A 16,465-nucleotide genomic window follows, 5' to 3' on the forward strand; every position below is an offset into this window, starting at 1 on the left:
TATGCCATCAACACCACATGAACATATGAGCACATGAGCAAGGAAAATGTGAAAATCCAACCCTTTGTTACCAGGGCGATTTGTCAGGGAATCTGTGTCGGCTTCTTGAGCGGATCCTCAGGGGATATAGTATAGTCTAGTCCTACCCCGAGGTGCGATCGCCACCCCTTTGCTCAATTACACCCATCCCATATCCTGCTCATGATAAATGATACTGAGAAAGCGAGTGCGATCCCCTGATGAATTTGAATTTGAATATTCCGTTCAATGCAAATTGCCGCCAGTCGTTGGTCTTTCACGACGAATGTTTGTTCAGGACGATCGCTCAAGGAGCAGGAGCTCTAGACTCAGGACCCAGACAATACCCGTCAACATCATCAATCAGATAAGCTTAAATGACGTCTGGAGATGCAAATGCAAATTGAAAACTGAAAACGGAACCGTTGAGAGCCGTAGAATGACATCAAAGTTACTGTTGAAAGTGGTAAATGGGTTGAGGAAATGCCCAGAGGAAACGGGAAGCGGAACTGGAGGCTAAGTAAACAACAATTGAAATTGAAGGAATACGAATTGGAATCCGAATCCGAGTCCTATTCATTTGCATACGCAAGGAAAGCGATAAAAAAAGTGAATACTACATAGAACTTGCAACAAAAACTTGAAGAAACCAAGCAGAGATCTTCAGATACGAGCTTATGAACCTTCCCTTAACACTTCTCAAGTTCTCGATCAGGCCGCTCTGGCTCTCAGATTACCATAAAAGTGCCATATTTTGCAAGGCTCGACAAAAAAGTGTCAAAATTAATTTACGAGTTTATTTGTTTAGAGCTGCGCGCCCTTCTTTTTTTTTAACCGAAATGGGAGAAAACTTCCCAACACTCTTAAGCATTTGCATAAAGCAAACTAACGGGGAAAATTCGGATCCAAGAAAAATGAAACCCAAAATCGGGAGAAAAAACTGAGTATAATTTACGAGCTGATTAGCCCATGAATATGTAAAGACTTTCCGCAGTCCCGAAGAAAACACACAAAAATATTTATGCTGTAATCAGTTGAAACCCCCCCACCCCATCCCATCCCTCAAGAAAAAGATGATCTTCGCAGGGGTTGCTTGCAATTTCGAAACTGTTTCCTTTTTTTGGGAACTCTTTCGCTATCTGTGCGCTTCCTTAATTATTCAAAATGTAAAAAAATAGACACATAAATGATAGAGAAAAAATGCAAATGCTGGGAAAACAATGGGAACTCTATGAGCAGAAGATACAAAATGTGTTGGACGTTTTTCTGCTAAATCGAATTCGTCCTTTTGTCCTGGCAGGGCCTAATCCTTTTGACTTTTAAGGCGTAGGGTGCGATCTGCCGAGTTGTGAGTTGAGTGTCACAACGCATATATGTCAGAGCAATGAACCCTCTCCTTGGGATAGTATAAACGGATTAAGACAATGTCTGGAAAACAGCAGCGAAATACATGGCATTTCCTCGGAGATAGAGATCAACTCCCAGCCAGATCGCTTTCCAGATCAAAGGATGATAAACTGGCCCTAATTTTATCAAGGCTGTTTACATATCAGATTTATTTTTTCAATTACAAAGATAGGATCTAAACTCTGTTTTAAGTCTAGGAAAATTGTAGATTTCTTCAGGAAAATTAAGGGTTAAATCAAGAATTTCTAAAAGCTACTTGTGTTTAAAAAAATTAGAATAGATATTTATCTATTGGGAAAGTAGGCTTCTTAAATTATATAAAAAGAAATGTTATTTCAGATGAAAATAAGGAAAAAGAGGTTATAATCAAAAGCTTGCATAGAAAATCTCTGAAGAATTCGCTTTTTTACAAAAACAGTTCTTAATTACGATTAAAATTGAAATTCAAAGTTGTAAAAAAACACGAAATTCTTATAAAAATTTGTTTTTAAATTTAAAATACTATACACCCATTTAAAATACTATTTATAAATATATTAAACTCAGGACTTAAAAGTTTTTACTTTGGAATCCCCTCGAGAGCTACCTTTCCAATATAACCATTTCCTCAACTCAACTTTTAGTGCTTCCTTTTTCAAAAACATCATAATTGAGATGAGTTAATTTTTAGTGCCCTCTTAACTTACCCTCGCACTTAATTTAATAACCATATTTGCTTTCTGTTCTTTTCTATTCGACCGACGCAGAGTGTGATCATGCTAATGTTCCGCGAGGAGAAGAGCCCCGAAGATGAGATCAAGGCCTGGCAATTCTGGCACAGTCGTCAGCATTCCGTGAAGCAGAGAATCTTGGATGCAGGTGCGTAAAACCGACTTCGACTTATAGTATACCCATTCCCAATCCCAAATCCCAGTCCCCTGCCCCCAAATCGAATGAGAAGTCCAGCAGCGTCGGCTGCTCGACTGTCCATTTGTATTGTCTAGTATTTCTAGCAGTAAATTGTTGCTTTTTATTGAAAGGCCCGCAACGTTCCAGGAGAGTTATGACATTGATAAACGCGCATCGCGCGGCGGCAGCCACTGCGCTCCGTTTGTTTGATTGCAGATAATCTCGGTGGCTGTTTGCGACTTGCAACATGGGGCATGCAGCATCTGCCACTGCCGCCACTGCTGCTGCTGCTGCCTGGCCCATCAAACATAACTCATTAGGCACTTGTCACTGGATGGCAACGCAGAAATTTCCTTAATTGTTAATACAAACATATTTTCCAATGTCCGAGCTCTCGCCTCTTTCAACCATCTTTTCGACTCCTTCCACTTTTCGCATTTCTTTTGCGTCTTCTTAGCCGCGATTCCCCCCCAACCAGTACCAAAACCATACCGTACCACACGATACCAACCCCCTCTGATTATCTCCACCGACTGCTCTCCTTCTCCAGATACAAAGAACTCGGTTGGCCTCGTTGGCTGCATCGAGGAAGTGTCGCACAATGCCATCGCCGTCTACTGGAATCCGCTGGAGAGCTCCGCCAAGGTAAGTTCTGTTCATTCTAGATCTCATTTCTATGGCCATCGCAGTTATGGAATTTTTGGAGTACCCTGTACTTGTTAGGGCATTGTGTTTTAATATTATCTTTGCATTCCTAGCTCTGTATGGCATTAAATCTATATCTCTAAAAAAACCAGAGTTATAGCTATCATTTTTGGTATAGGAAGAAATAATAATGTGTTTATTGCGTATACCAATTTTCATATCAATTGGTTGTGTTATATAAGAAATATGGATCAAATGATCAATTTATCCTAACTGATTTGATGTCTTTAAAAATACCAGAGTTATAGTTATAATTTTTGGTATAGAAAGAAATAATAATGTGTATATTGCGTATACCAATTTTGATATCAATTGGTTGTGTTATATAAGAAATATGGATCAAATTGCCAATCCATTCTATCTGATTTGATCTTATATAATGCTTATGGTTTTATATATCAAATACATAACACAAAGGAAATGAAGTTCGATCCAATTTTCTAACATATTTTATCCCTGTTGTCATTATCTAACATATCTCTTGCCTCAAATCTATTCCAAGAAACCTAGAAGATTCAACCAATTACAGGGTATCTCTAGGTCATCACAGCCCACCGACTTCTGTGTGCCTTTATGTGTTTTTCCCTCTCAACCATTTTGTTTACTTCGAGCGCCGCCTCAATTAAAAATGAGAAAAAAAGCGAAAAAAATTAAGCGCGACACTTTTATGAAGCAGACGGAGATAGAAGATATGCCCGCAAAGTCCTCGCCATATCTATATCTATATGTGTGTGTGCATTGTATCTGTGTGTGAGCGAAGAATTAATTTCTGATTTATTTTCAATTGCGAGTAAAACGCAAATTATTCAGCCAGCGTCGCCATTGCCTCAGCCTCCACTGTGGCCATCCCTTTCTGTCGCCCGCCGTCCGGCATTCTCCCTCTCGCTCTATCTCTCTTCCCCTCTCAGCGAATGTGTGTGTTTTTGCCTTTTTCAAAAGAATAATTTATGCATTTATTTATTTATGACACTTAGTTTTAATCACTTACTCGCAAATGCTTGGAACTAAGTCTCGGACTGAGTTGGCTGTTGGCTTTTGCTTTTGCCTTAGCTACTAACCACAGATCGAGCGAGCTCCCACCGCGTTTTAATTTAGCAATTATCAAGCATTTTAATCGCTGGAAAATATTTGCAATTCTATTGCAGCAAGCGCCAGCAGTAAGACCAGTAAGCTAGACAGCCCTCATATTACGTATACGCCATGACTGCCGCTGTGGCTTTATCCTTTGCAAAGCTCCGCCCACCAGCAGAGAGAGAAAATCAAAGTCCCTTATAGGTTTGGAATTATTTCTTATAGATTGGTATTCAAAAAATAGAAGAATATATATTGAAAAGATATGTACAATGTAGAGAGATACTAGGTCTAGATTTCAGTCATTTAGGATTGATAAATTGATTGAAGAATTGAAAAATTGCTTGCCTTATAAAGTACCTACCATAGCATATTATTCAAAAATAATACCCTTAATATTGAAGCACATAAATTATAATGATCCTCTTTAAAAGAATATATAGAATATATATTGAAAAGATATATACAATGTAGAGACAGATATTAGGTCCAGATTTCAGTCATTTAGAATTGATATATTGATTGAAGATCTGAAAAGTTACATGCCTTTTAAAGAAACTACCAATACATAATATTTAAAAATAAAACTCTTAATATTAAAGCATTCCTTTAATATTCCTCTAAGTAAGATGAAATCCATCCTTATAAGGTGTTTTTCAATACCTACAAAACGATAATTACTTTTATTACAAATATTACAATATTTCTAACATTCAGTTTTCAAACCTTGAACATTTTTTTGAGATATAAAAACATATAATTGTCAAAAAAAAAAACCATTAAATAGCGGAAACTGTTTCTTCAAGTGTCCGTTTAACCCGGCTCAAATGCCATAGGAAAAATGTGAAAAATATTGTGAAAAACAAATGCCAAAACCGAATTGATTTTCATTCAAGTTCAGTGACTTCTGTGTGTGCAGGCTGCCAAATTGGTCAGCAGTTATTAACTGGCTGGCCATAAGTGCATTTCCCGCCGCCTTCTCCCCCGCCCACATGGCATTTGATAGAGCTTTTTATTTACAAATTGTTTACGCGCTGAGATGTTAATCCCAGCGACATCGTCTTCGAGGAGAGAGAGTCGCCTTTTCTTGGCGGTTGGACTTGGCTCGACTTGGCTCGCATAATGTCGATTTCGTTTTATGCCGTTAGCTGCATCTGTATCTCCATCTTTTGCTGCGACTGTATGTGTGTGTGTGTGGATGGCGTATCTGTGAGATACTGCCTTTCCCAGCGGCAAAACTTTCGTACGCACCGACACGCAGGTGCTTCGCCCCTCGCTTTTCGCTTATATGGTACGCGCCCGCTAATTATTCACATTAAATACTGCTCGTCCACATCTCGGGTCTCTGGATGTGGATATGTGAATATGTGGATGTATGGATGTTTGGATGTTTGGCTGTTGGCTGTTGGATGTGGCGGCTGTGACTGCTGCACTTTTACCATTAAGATTGTTTCCTTTGGTATTTTTGCGTTGATGGATTTTCTTTTTATTTTTTTTATTTTTTTATTTCTTCGTTGTTTTTTCTCTGTACTGTCCAACGACTGTCTGGCTGGCGAACTGAACTCAAACTCCGACTTTGAGTCAAACTCGGACTTGGCATGCTTAAAATGCCTCGGCGGCACACACAGATACAGATGCACAGCATACGGCAGTGCAGATACAGATACAAACGCACACACCTTGCACTGAATCGAAGTCGAACTAAAAATGAATTGGATGCGATACAAAGTCGCGGCTCTACTTGGCTCGTTACTCGGCTCTAAGGCCCCCCGATTCCCCACCTCTCCAGGCCATCATCATCTCGAGATGGTCCATGGTCGAGATGGTCCTCTGTGTATTGCCTTGTTATTGTCTCTCCTTCAGCGTTTTTGTCTTCATTTCTGCTCTTTCCGAGTGCGTTGGAATGTTTTAAACTGTCGTGGGCATAAAGAGGACATCGACTTAATAGAGAGAAAACAATTGCCTTCTAATAGCAGACGCATTTCAGTTTTTGTCATCCGATATAATTTCTTTTTATGTTCATAATTGTTTACATTTGTATATTTTATGGCATTTCTCACATACATCTGCTCTGTTTCTCTTGGCTTTTCCTTTTTTTTTATCATTTCTTGTATTTTTCTTATTTTTTTCCAAAACAGATCAACATTGCGGTTCAGTGCTTGAGCACGGATTTCAGCAGTCAAAAGGGAGTTAAGGTGAGTTTATTATTTTGTAAACTATATTTTAATATTTATTTTTAAATTTAAGATGGTCTTTAAGTTGAGAAAATATTATTGGCATCATATAATATATAAATAATATTTTAAATATTTATTTTACATTTTTTTGGTCCAATTATTTTATAGTAAGTTTTATTTATTACCTGCCTTGCTTTTCAACTAACCCAAATACGCCTCTCAGAGAAAAATAATTGTCCGCACTTTTCTATAAATGAAATTCAACTCAGCCACATTGCCTTTGATGGGTTAAGTAATAACCAATTTAATGCCAACTTGTTAATGGCGAATCAATGCGGCCAGAGAAGCGATCCAGATCGAAGCAGAGATCCCGGGGAATGGCTCTTTTCCCCCTTTCGAGCCGATCAGCATTCAGAGCAGTCGTCTTGACAACGGTCAGACTGATGCTACGTAGGCAGGGGATTTCTTCTGCTTCTTCTTCTTCTTCTCCCACCTGCCACCTGCCTCCGCTCACCTGAGCACCTGAGCCCCCCTTTCCACCTGCAAGCCAAAGCGGATTGCACATCCTCCTGGCCAGAGTTGTAATGCGTACATTAAGTCTGATATTTCATTGACAGAAACACAGGCAGAACTCGTTGCTTTTCATTAAAAGAGAGCACTACAGGTACAGTGGAGCTTGCACAGCGAAAAAATTTGAATAGTTCTGAGTCTTTAATTTATAAATGATCTAGATTGTATAAATAACATTTTGTAATAAGTTCTAACTGTTCTTTAAAAGTTCCTTAAGTCCTAAATCCTTAACATTGTGTTTCTAACCATATTTTAAGAACATCTAACCATTTTTTTTCAAGAACATACATTTTTTGATAAATTCTTAACTTGATTTAAGCATAATTCAATTCTTTTTTTACAAGACAGCAGTATTTACTCATTCATATTTGATCGATACATAAAGTAATTTCTTCAACACTATAAAAACGATCATTGAACTTTTTCTGAAGAGATCTTAACTTCTGTGTTAAAAATGAGCTCTAACTTGTATCTCAAAACATTTATAATTTAAATATGTATCTTTAAAGAAAGGTTATGATATGGCATTTGACTTAATGTATTTTTCTCCGTGTGGCACCGAGTGTGGGCAATAGGCAAATCAAATTATGCACTTGCCACGACATGTTGCACACACATTCGCCCAACGGATGTTGGCAGTTTAACATCACTCCGGCCACGCCCATTGGCTCCGGCCACGCCCTCTCAGCCCAAATGACAACGGCTAATTGCAGCTGTTGCAAGTTGCAAGTTGCGAGTTGTTGCTGTTGCTGCTGCGATTTCGATTGCTGTCCGGCGGCAACGGCAACAGCAGCAGCGACTCTCAACTGCCCCCGGGGCAATTTGAATGATACGGGCATTGTGATATTAATACGGACTCTCTTTGTTGCAGGGCCTGCCGCTGCACGTACAAATCGACACATTCGAGGACCCCAGAGATGCGACGGTCTTCCACCGCGGCTACTGTCAGATAAAGGTCTTCTGCGATAAGGTAAGTGATTTCATTCTCCCCAGTTCCCGGGGCTCGCAATCCCAATCCCCAAGCTAAGTGAGTTCCCCTATGCTGGCAATTACGCACACAGGAGCAAATGGGGCTTCGGCTCCCTCTGCCACGTGCAACAGGTTGATGGGCTAACTAAAAGCGACTACGTGCTGCTGAGTTTGTATTCTACACGGCCAGAAAAGGTTCAAGAACAGAGGAATTAAAATAGATAAGCGAGATTTAAAATACTAAAGATAATTATTACAACATGTTTCGGTCATGATATAAATATTTTAATAGTTAGGTATTTTGGTCTTATCAAAAAGAAATGTTCCTTTTATTGGGAAGTATTTAATATTTTATTAAAGAATATTATTTAAATTTCTTTTAAAAAAATACATATGTTTTTAATTAATTTTAAAATTTTATGCGATATAAAAACATTTTTAAGAATTGACTGAAATTTATGATTGGAACTTAGTAATCCCTAACCTTTAAACAGTCCGTTTCAGAACTTATGAAACATTTTATAATCTCCACAATATGGACTTCTTTTAAAACAGAAAATGTGCGTTCAATGTAATAATACAAATATTTTAAAAATCCAAATAATTGCTATCTAGAGATTAGGACCTATCTTATTCTCAATTGAAAACTAAAAAAATATTTCCAAACGTATTTATTTTGTTTTTGGCTAGAATATTTCAGTTAACTGATTCTCTATTGAAAAATCAAACATTTTAGCTTTGTTTTTGACTACCCTTTAACTGTTTGCTTAGTTTGTTAAAACTAAAAATTATTTAAAATTCTGTAAGGGAATCGTATTAAGTTTCCCAGTGCAGTGTGTATCTGTGTGCCTGCCACTTGTTGCCGCAGCTTCTCCTTCGGATGTGGCTGCAACTTTTATCGAATTGGGGGCACCGGCAGTGCCTGTCCGTCAGTCAGTTTGGCCTTTAGTGGAAAGCGTAACGCGTCCAAAAGTAAATGGCCAACAAGCATATACAAACATATGTATATATATCTACATACAGACATATTTACACCGCACATCCTTTCCATGCCCTTGTTTCGTATCTCTGTACCTTCGCCTTTATGCGAACCCTTCACTTTTTCGCTTGATGGGGTTTATTAATAAATCATTTCGTGGATTTCCAATTTAATTTTCTCATATCATTACACATCCTCGTCCCTGGGCCTCCTCCTCCGTTTTGGACATGGCTTTTATTGTACGGAAAGGCCCTGTTGTACACGATCCCCGATTCGAGCGATCCACCGATCCGTAGTCACGGCCATATCGCTATCGCGTCGGGCTTATATTTCACATTTGGGGCCGGCCCTTTTTGCAGGCCAGCGTGTGTTTATCGGTAAATGTATCAATTAAATTTCGCGTACCACGTTATTTTACTTTGGCCCTACGTCTCTCCCTTTATTTTCTCTGTATGTTTTGGGATTTTTCAAAATTTTTGATTTCACTGCAATTGCAGTTTCAGTTGCAGTTCCGTCGTTTGGCACCTCTGGGCCACAGTCGCCAATTATGAATCTTTAAGTTCGCCCCCGGGGGCAGGGCCCAAAAAGAAGATACAAAATTGCGAGAAATTCTGCCGCATGTTGTTCAATGTTGAACCTCAATGGGAACCTTGGGGAGGCTTTTGTCTTTTTGCCGGATAACTGTCATTTTGTTGTTTTTTTCTCCCTTTTATTTGGCATCTTGGACTTGTGAATTTCGGTAGAGAGATACTTTCCCCCAGAAAATTGGTGCCGAAAATAACTTATGTAACATTGGTATTTTTATGGGTTATTTAATGATTAGTTTGGGCGGTTCAAAAGGTTTTTGTTTGAAATTATATGTAATGTATAAAGCTCATATTTAAAAATAACTGAGATTTTTTTACACTGATAAGTTCACAGTGTTAACTAATTAAAGATACTTGTTTTAATACCATTCTATATAATTCTTATCTTTATACTTGACATTTAAAAATACAATTTTTCAATATCTAGTTAACATTATTCGATGATAGAAACTATGAAAATGGTAGTTATTAACTTTCTGATTATTTTTTTACCCCATTTACTAGACAATTTTAGGTCACTTTTCTCTATAAAATAAATGTGCACCTTATACATATTTTATGCGGAATATTTTCATATCGATAGTGCATAAATTTAATTGAACAAGTATATTAAACCCCATTTTTTACTCGTCCAACTAATTGAGTTTTTGAGAATTTTCCTCCATCAACATCAATGTTGAATCATTATAGAATTTAGCTAACGTTAATGCTAATGGTGATGGTAATTTCCCTGGCCGCCTCTTCAGAAAGTGGCAGCCCACTTGGTCGTCGGGTGTCCTCCGTCTTCGTCATACTTTGAAGTCGATTAACAGCCTCCAAAAAGGAGGTAAAAACGAGGGGGGGAAAGGGGAGGAGATGGGGCAAGAAAGACTGAGGCGAGCATTGACCGCATTGGGCGATTCGAGACGCCGTCGCCTTAGCTTGTTGCACGTTGCACGCTGCCAGTTTGGCGATATTTTTGCCAAGATAAAATAAAAGTAATAAAATACAGTTATTTACATGCCACACACACCACACACACACACGTGAGGCACATCGAATGAATGGCTCTAGGCTAAAATGCTTTGTGATAAGGCCAAGAACTTTAGACCGCCTAATAGGGGGAGGGGTTTTTTCTGTGGGCGGGGCACCGCGACAGACATCCTTGCATAATATGAGGCAGCAAGTAGATTGCTGCAACATATCACTTCCTGTGCTGATGCTGCATGCCCCCTCCTTGTTTATAAATAAACCCCTCCTGCAGCAGCAGCAGCAGCAGCTTCCATCGCTCAATTGCTGATTTTTAATTACAAATGCAAAGTGCAACAGCAACAGCAGCAACAGCAATGCATGCTGCATCTGCCTGCACACGCAAACTAGCAATCACCGGCGGACAAAGTAGCCAACAGACTATATATTATATAGGTATCCGTGAGATACCTCTGTGTTTTTCAGTGTGTGTGTGTGCAATCAGGCAACAAGCAGGTGGGCAGCTGCTGGCCCAGACAAAGTCTCTTTTTTTGCATGGTTCGGGGCGCCGCCAGATTATTTATTATGTATGCATATTTATGTTGCATCTCTAAGTATTTTATAATAATTTTTACCCATTTTTACCCATTTTTTTCCCCATTTTTTTCTGTTTTTTTTTCGGCTCTGACCCTAACGGTGTAGACCATTTTGCCAAAAGTGGCCAACAGACGGACGCAGAACTGCAGTTGCAGACTCCAACTGAGAAATCCACTGCGGTGGCGGCTTTGTCTCTGTGCGACATCGCAGCTCCCCAGGCGAGAAACTCGTTTCTCTCTTTCGCTATTTTGATTTTTCTCCTTTTTTTTTCTGTCGTATTTTTCCTCGGTTTTTTCGCTGCGATTTTTGCAACTGCAACAGCTTATGGCAGTGCCAGCCATACACGAATTTAATTAATAAGTAAAGAAATATCAAAAAAGGTGGCATCCGTGCATTTGATTGATTGCTAATTACACGCTGGCCCCGTGCGCACCTGTGCGCCTGCGCAGTGGGAATTCGGCAGGGAGCGGGACTTTCGCAACCCACCTGGAAGCGTCTTCGGTGCACGGGAAAATTCCAAAGCTTAAGCCCCAAAAAAGTGGTCACAAAATATATCCTAATGCATTGTTATGGTCTATAATGGTCATTAACATCTTTTAAAATTTTTTTTTAAGTTGTCATAAAAAGATTATAGTTTGCATAACGGAAATTGATATTGTTTTTTGAATTTTTATATATTATTAGTAACAAATATGTCATTAACATCAATTACAAATATAAAAGTACCATTTTTAGGATGGTACTCCTTTTCGATACATGGAGGATACCCTCATATAGTATTTTATTTAAAACCAATTACTTCGGAATCTTGTATGGTTTTTGGAAAAACCATAGCCGATTACCAAACAACTATTAATGCAATCACACTAAAATGTTTATTACGTATTTATTATAATAATAACTAGTCTTAACAGCGATAGTTATTATTATAATAAACATTTGTTTAACTAACAATTTTTAATAGTTATTAAACTAGTGGCTGTACTATTAATACAACTTTTAAAAAATGCATCCTTTGGTGTATAAAAATTATTCCTTCATATGAGAGAAATATCCAAGAACATTGTTCTTAAAAGCAATGCTCTTATCAATGTTCTCAATACTAGAAAGAAATGGTGAGAAGAGAAAAGTAAAACTGAGTTAAGTTAACAACTTTTTAATCAGTATACACCACTGACTGAATTAATAGTTTATTTGTTGAGACTTTTGTCAACTTGATTCGAGCAAAATAAAAACATTTTCAACTTAAAAATGTCGTTCTATTTTTAAGAACATTTTCAACTCAGATGAGAAAGTCAGAATTTTCTCTGTGTATTATCCCTTAAAGAACTTATGATATTATAATATACTAGTAGTATTTCTATTATAATATAACATATTTTATAGTAATATAAAATGGTGACAAACTATAGAAATGTATTCCTACAATCAAAATACCTTTCCCCGGATTAACCACAGCCAAGTGTGTGTTACTCCTCCATTTTCTCAGTTCAAAATTCGGAATCCAATCTTATGGTATCCCCTCCTGTAATAATAATACATTAGTAGTATTTCTATTATAATATAACATATTTTATAGTAACATAAAATAGGAACAAACTATAAAAATGTGTTCCTACAATCAAAATACCTTTCCACGGATTAACCACAGCCAAGTGTGTGTTACTCCTCCATTTTCTCTGTGTAATATTCGGAACCCAATCTAATGATATCCCATTCTGTAAATATAGGGCGCCGAAAGCAATGATATTATAGTACATTATTAGTATATTCTATTACATATAACAAAGCCTTATTTGCTCAGTGTAAAATTCGGAATCCAATCTTATGAAATCCCCTCCTGTAATTATAGGGCGCCGAACGCAAGACGCGCGACGAGGAGCGACGGGCCGCCAAGCGAAAGATGACAGCTACGGGCAGAAAGAAGCTGGACGAGCTGTACCATCCGGTGACGGATCGGTCCGAGTTCTACGGCATGCAGGACTTCGCCAAGCCGCCGGTGCTGTTCTCGCCCGCCGAGGACATGGAGAAGGTAGGTCAGCTGGGCATTGGCGCTGGCTCCGGCATGACATTCAACCCCCTGAGCAACGGCAACTCCAACTCCAACTCGCACTCGTCCTTGCAGAGCTTCTACGGCCATGAGACTGACTCGCCGGACCTGAAGGGGGCCTCGCCGTTCCTGCTCCATGGCCAGAAGGTGGCCACGCCGACGCTCAAGTTCCACAACCACTTTCCGCCCGACATGCAGACGTGAGTAAAAATCGTCCATCCAAAATAGATAGTCCTAAAAAGGAGTGGGAATCTTTAACAAAGTTCAAAACTAATAAAAATATTTCTTTTCTTAATTTCACACTTTCTAACGTAGCGATAAGAAGGACCACATACTGGACCAGAACATGCTGACCAGCACTCCTCTAACCGACTTTGGTCCTCCGATGAAACGCGGCCGGATGACGCCGCCCACCTCGGAGCGAGTGATGTTGTATGTGCGGCAGGAGAACGAGGAAGTCTACACGCCCCTCCATGTGGTACCGCCCACCACAATCGGCCTTCTAAATGCGGTAAGCCCACACCAAAACCCACCAGCCCCTATCCAAAATCCCTACCCGAAAACCCAACCAGTCCCAAAATCTAAAAACAAACTCGTTCTAATGGTTTAACCACCTCTTCTGTAATTTTGTTCATTTTGGTCTAATTGGATCTACTGCAAAAGAATTTAAACAAATGAAGCGCCAAAATGTTCAATCTCTCTAAAATCGTTAATCGACTAAGACTAAAGCATAAATCAACTAAAAAAATATCAGCCACATCTCAATCTCTAAATATATAAATCGTTACTCACCCGAAGAAATTCGATAATTTGTAACCTGTAGTTGGAACTAATTACGAACCATTTCTCATAATCAAATCTCATCCAAAGTGTGTATATACATCGACACGTGTATATGCATTGAATCACCTGCTAAAACCCAAGCAGACCCAAAGATCTGTTCTCCAAAACACATCCCACACACTTACTATAAAGCACAAAAAGATATCAAGTTATGTAGAAGCAACGAACACTGAAATCTGAATATAAAAAAAAAAGATTGGCTGACCACAGAAATGAACAAAATTACACATAGAAAAACCAGCGAGTTATAAGAGAAATATTTCTAGTCGCAAACAGAAAACAACAAACAAAACAGACAAAACATCATATTTCTCTCGTTTCTCAATTGCAGATTGAAAACAAATACAAAATCTCAACAACGAGCATAAATAACATTTATCGCACAAACAAGAAGGGGTAAGTAGTAAGCAAGTTCTAACAGATCCGTCGTGAGCTAGAAAAAAACACAGATATACACCCACACAGAAAGAAATATACACCAGGATGCATCCTTCCCCTCACATCATTATGGCCATTGCTAATATATCTAAGTAAATCTAACTTATTTCGTGTGCTAACTTTTTGCATGGGTGTACTGATGATCTATAGAAAACTAAATACCATCTGGAATATATCAGAGAACTAACACATAACGCCTATTATCATTACAGGATTACTGCGAAAATTGACGATGACATGATATCGTTCTACTGCAACGAGGACATCTTCCTGCTGGAGGTGCAACAGATCGAGGACGACCTGTACGATGTGACGCTCACGGAGCTGCCAAATCAGTAGCCCTGGCAGTACGGGTAGCTCCCCAGAAACAAAAAACACACTCAAAATACACAAAACACGGACACAACAAGTTGTTTCAATAAGCCATTTTCCATAGAGCCTAAGTCTAATATCATAGTTGTAATGGGACCCGAGAACAAATCGAGGAAATTGCTACCGGAAGTTAAACAAGCTAACACAATACATAATTGTAAAATGATATATATATATACATACGATTAAAATTCGATTTAGTTATTTAGCAACAATGAGATTATCTAAAATTTTTTGATCAAATTTTACATTCTCGCTATGTCTATAGATACTTGTAAGCCCTAATCGTAATCGTAACCGTGTATTTATGCTCATATATCCCACCATATATATGTGCGGAGTGCAACAGTGTCTGTCCAGTAGGAAGTAAGTCTCGTTTCCGCTCCCCTGCTTATGCTAAGACCTTAGGTCCAGGGCAAGTAAGAGTTACAGAATCTATCTTTTAGGTGTATCCAACGGAACCATTAGCTCTACACGAAATTTAGACAATAATGTAATCCATTTGTATGTTCGGCTTAAGCGTTTTACTTGTTGAATATAAATTGTAAAATTATTTTTGAAAAACCCACACAAAACACAAATCGTTTGTTCTATATTTCTGTTTCACAACTAACTCGTTACCCTTCCCCCAACACAATCCTCTCTGTTATGTATAATTAGGATCTCTGTACACAAAAACATAAAGATGAAAACTTTGACGAACAAAAACAAAAGCTATTTGGTAAAACACTCTCGAAGTAATTATCCTTAAATCTAGATATACACCTAGAGATAAGAACACTCTGCAATAAAACATGTTGATAAAAATCGTAATTAAGTCCAAGCTAAGGCAAAAACAAAATCGAAAAAAAGACAACTTTAAAAACATTTGTGTGCATTTGTTGAAAAACAAAAAAAAATATCTAAAAAACAATAATCAGCCGAGAAAGTTGATTCAAAACTAAAACAATTTAATCACGAATCGATAATCAACGGTAGCACCACAAAGGATCGCAACATTCGTATGATATAGAGACAGATATATATGATATGTATAGGGATAATATGTCGCATAGCTCGAATGCGTTTACAATCTTTGTTTGCCATAATTAACAGTTTAATTTAATTAACGAAATGTTTTGTGTACAATGTTATTTGAATTCAAGCAGAGACTTCACCGCGAGATTTGCTTGGAACTACGAATACTCCGCATCGATTGCTACAATTTTGAACAGTACGAGTTCAATGCTCAATATTATTATTAATTGTTTATTAATTGTAATCCCCCCCCCTTAACTTCTCCCCAATAATGATCTATTTCTTCTTCTTCTTTTGCCCAATAATTCTCTTGTGAGGGGGAAAATCGTTTTCCACTTGACATTTCCGGTGTTGTACATCACAATTTGTTTTTAATTTTAGCCCTTAGTTCTAAATGTACTATTCAAGATTACACAATATTATGATATGAAATGAGAAGAGATAAGAGAGATATCAGTGGATATGAAATGATGATGAATCGAAAATCTTGCCGGCATGTTATAATTCTTTACATTTAGTTACCGTAACCCTTAAGTTCTACGCTCTTTCTATATATTGTATACACAAAACATACACATATATTTTAAAAGCCAATAATTTATTTTTTGTTACTGTTGGAAAACAATTCCGCGAAAAATAGAAAAGCGAAAAAACCACAAAAAAAACGTGAAAATGCAACTGAGAACAAGTGACACTCCATCATGTGCATGTCCAACTTGAGAAATTATAAAAAGAGACAAGCAAACAAAATAAAACAAATTGTACAATATAATTATAATGAATACACAACATTTAAATAAAGAACAAAAAGTAAATGGATTGTTTTTTT

General features: G+C 37.9%; 1 protein-coding gene across 12 annotated transcripts in view; it reads left to right on the top strand.

Moving 5' to 3' along the window:
* grh (grainy head) overlaps nucleotides 1-16,451 on the top strand; it is a 48,024-nt gene extending 31,573 nt beyond the window's left edge. For 8 of the 12 annotated variants that reach the window (XM_065863050.2, XM_065863051.2, XM_017074154.4 and 5 more), the window contains 8 exons: nucleotides 2,172-2,283; nucleotides 2,864-2,958; nucleotides 6,228-6,284; nucleotides 7,708-7,806; nucleotides 12,769-13,166; nucleotides 13,282-13,477; nucleotides 14,141-14,205; nucleotides 14,460-16,451. In XM_065863050.2, coding sequence (XP_065719122.2) covers nucleotides 2,172-2,283; nucleotides 2,864-2,958; nucleotides 6,228-6,284; nucleotides 7,708-7,806; nucleotides 12,769-13,166; nucleotides 13,282-13,477; nucleotides 14,141-14,205; nucleotides 14,460-14,586 — 1,149 coding nt within the window. In that variant the 3' untranslated portion in view covers nucleotides 14,587-16,451. The remainder of the gene's footprint in view (nucleotides 1-2,171; nucleotides 2,284-2,863; nucleotides 2,959-6,227; nucleotides 6,285-7,707; nucleotides 7,807-12,768; nucleotides 13,167-13,281; nucleotides 13,478-14,140; nucleotides 14,206-14,459) is intronic. The other 4 variants (XM_065863052.2, XM_017074163.4, XM_017074156.4 and 1 more) reach the window with 2 other exon arrangements.
* Nucleotides 16,452-16,465: the final 14 nt, after the last annotated feature.

Source organism: Drosophila suzukii, chromosome 2R, assembly GCF_043229965.1.
Source record: "Drosophila suzukii chromosome 2R, CBGP_Dsuzu_IsoJpt1.0, whole genome shotgun sequence".
NCBI lineage: Eukaryota > Metazoa > Arthropoda > Insecta > Diptera > Drosophilidae > Drosophila > Drosophila suzukii.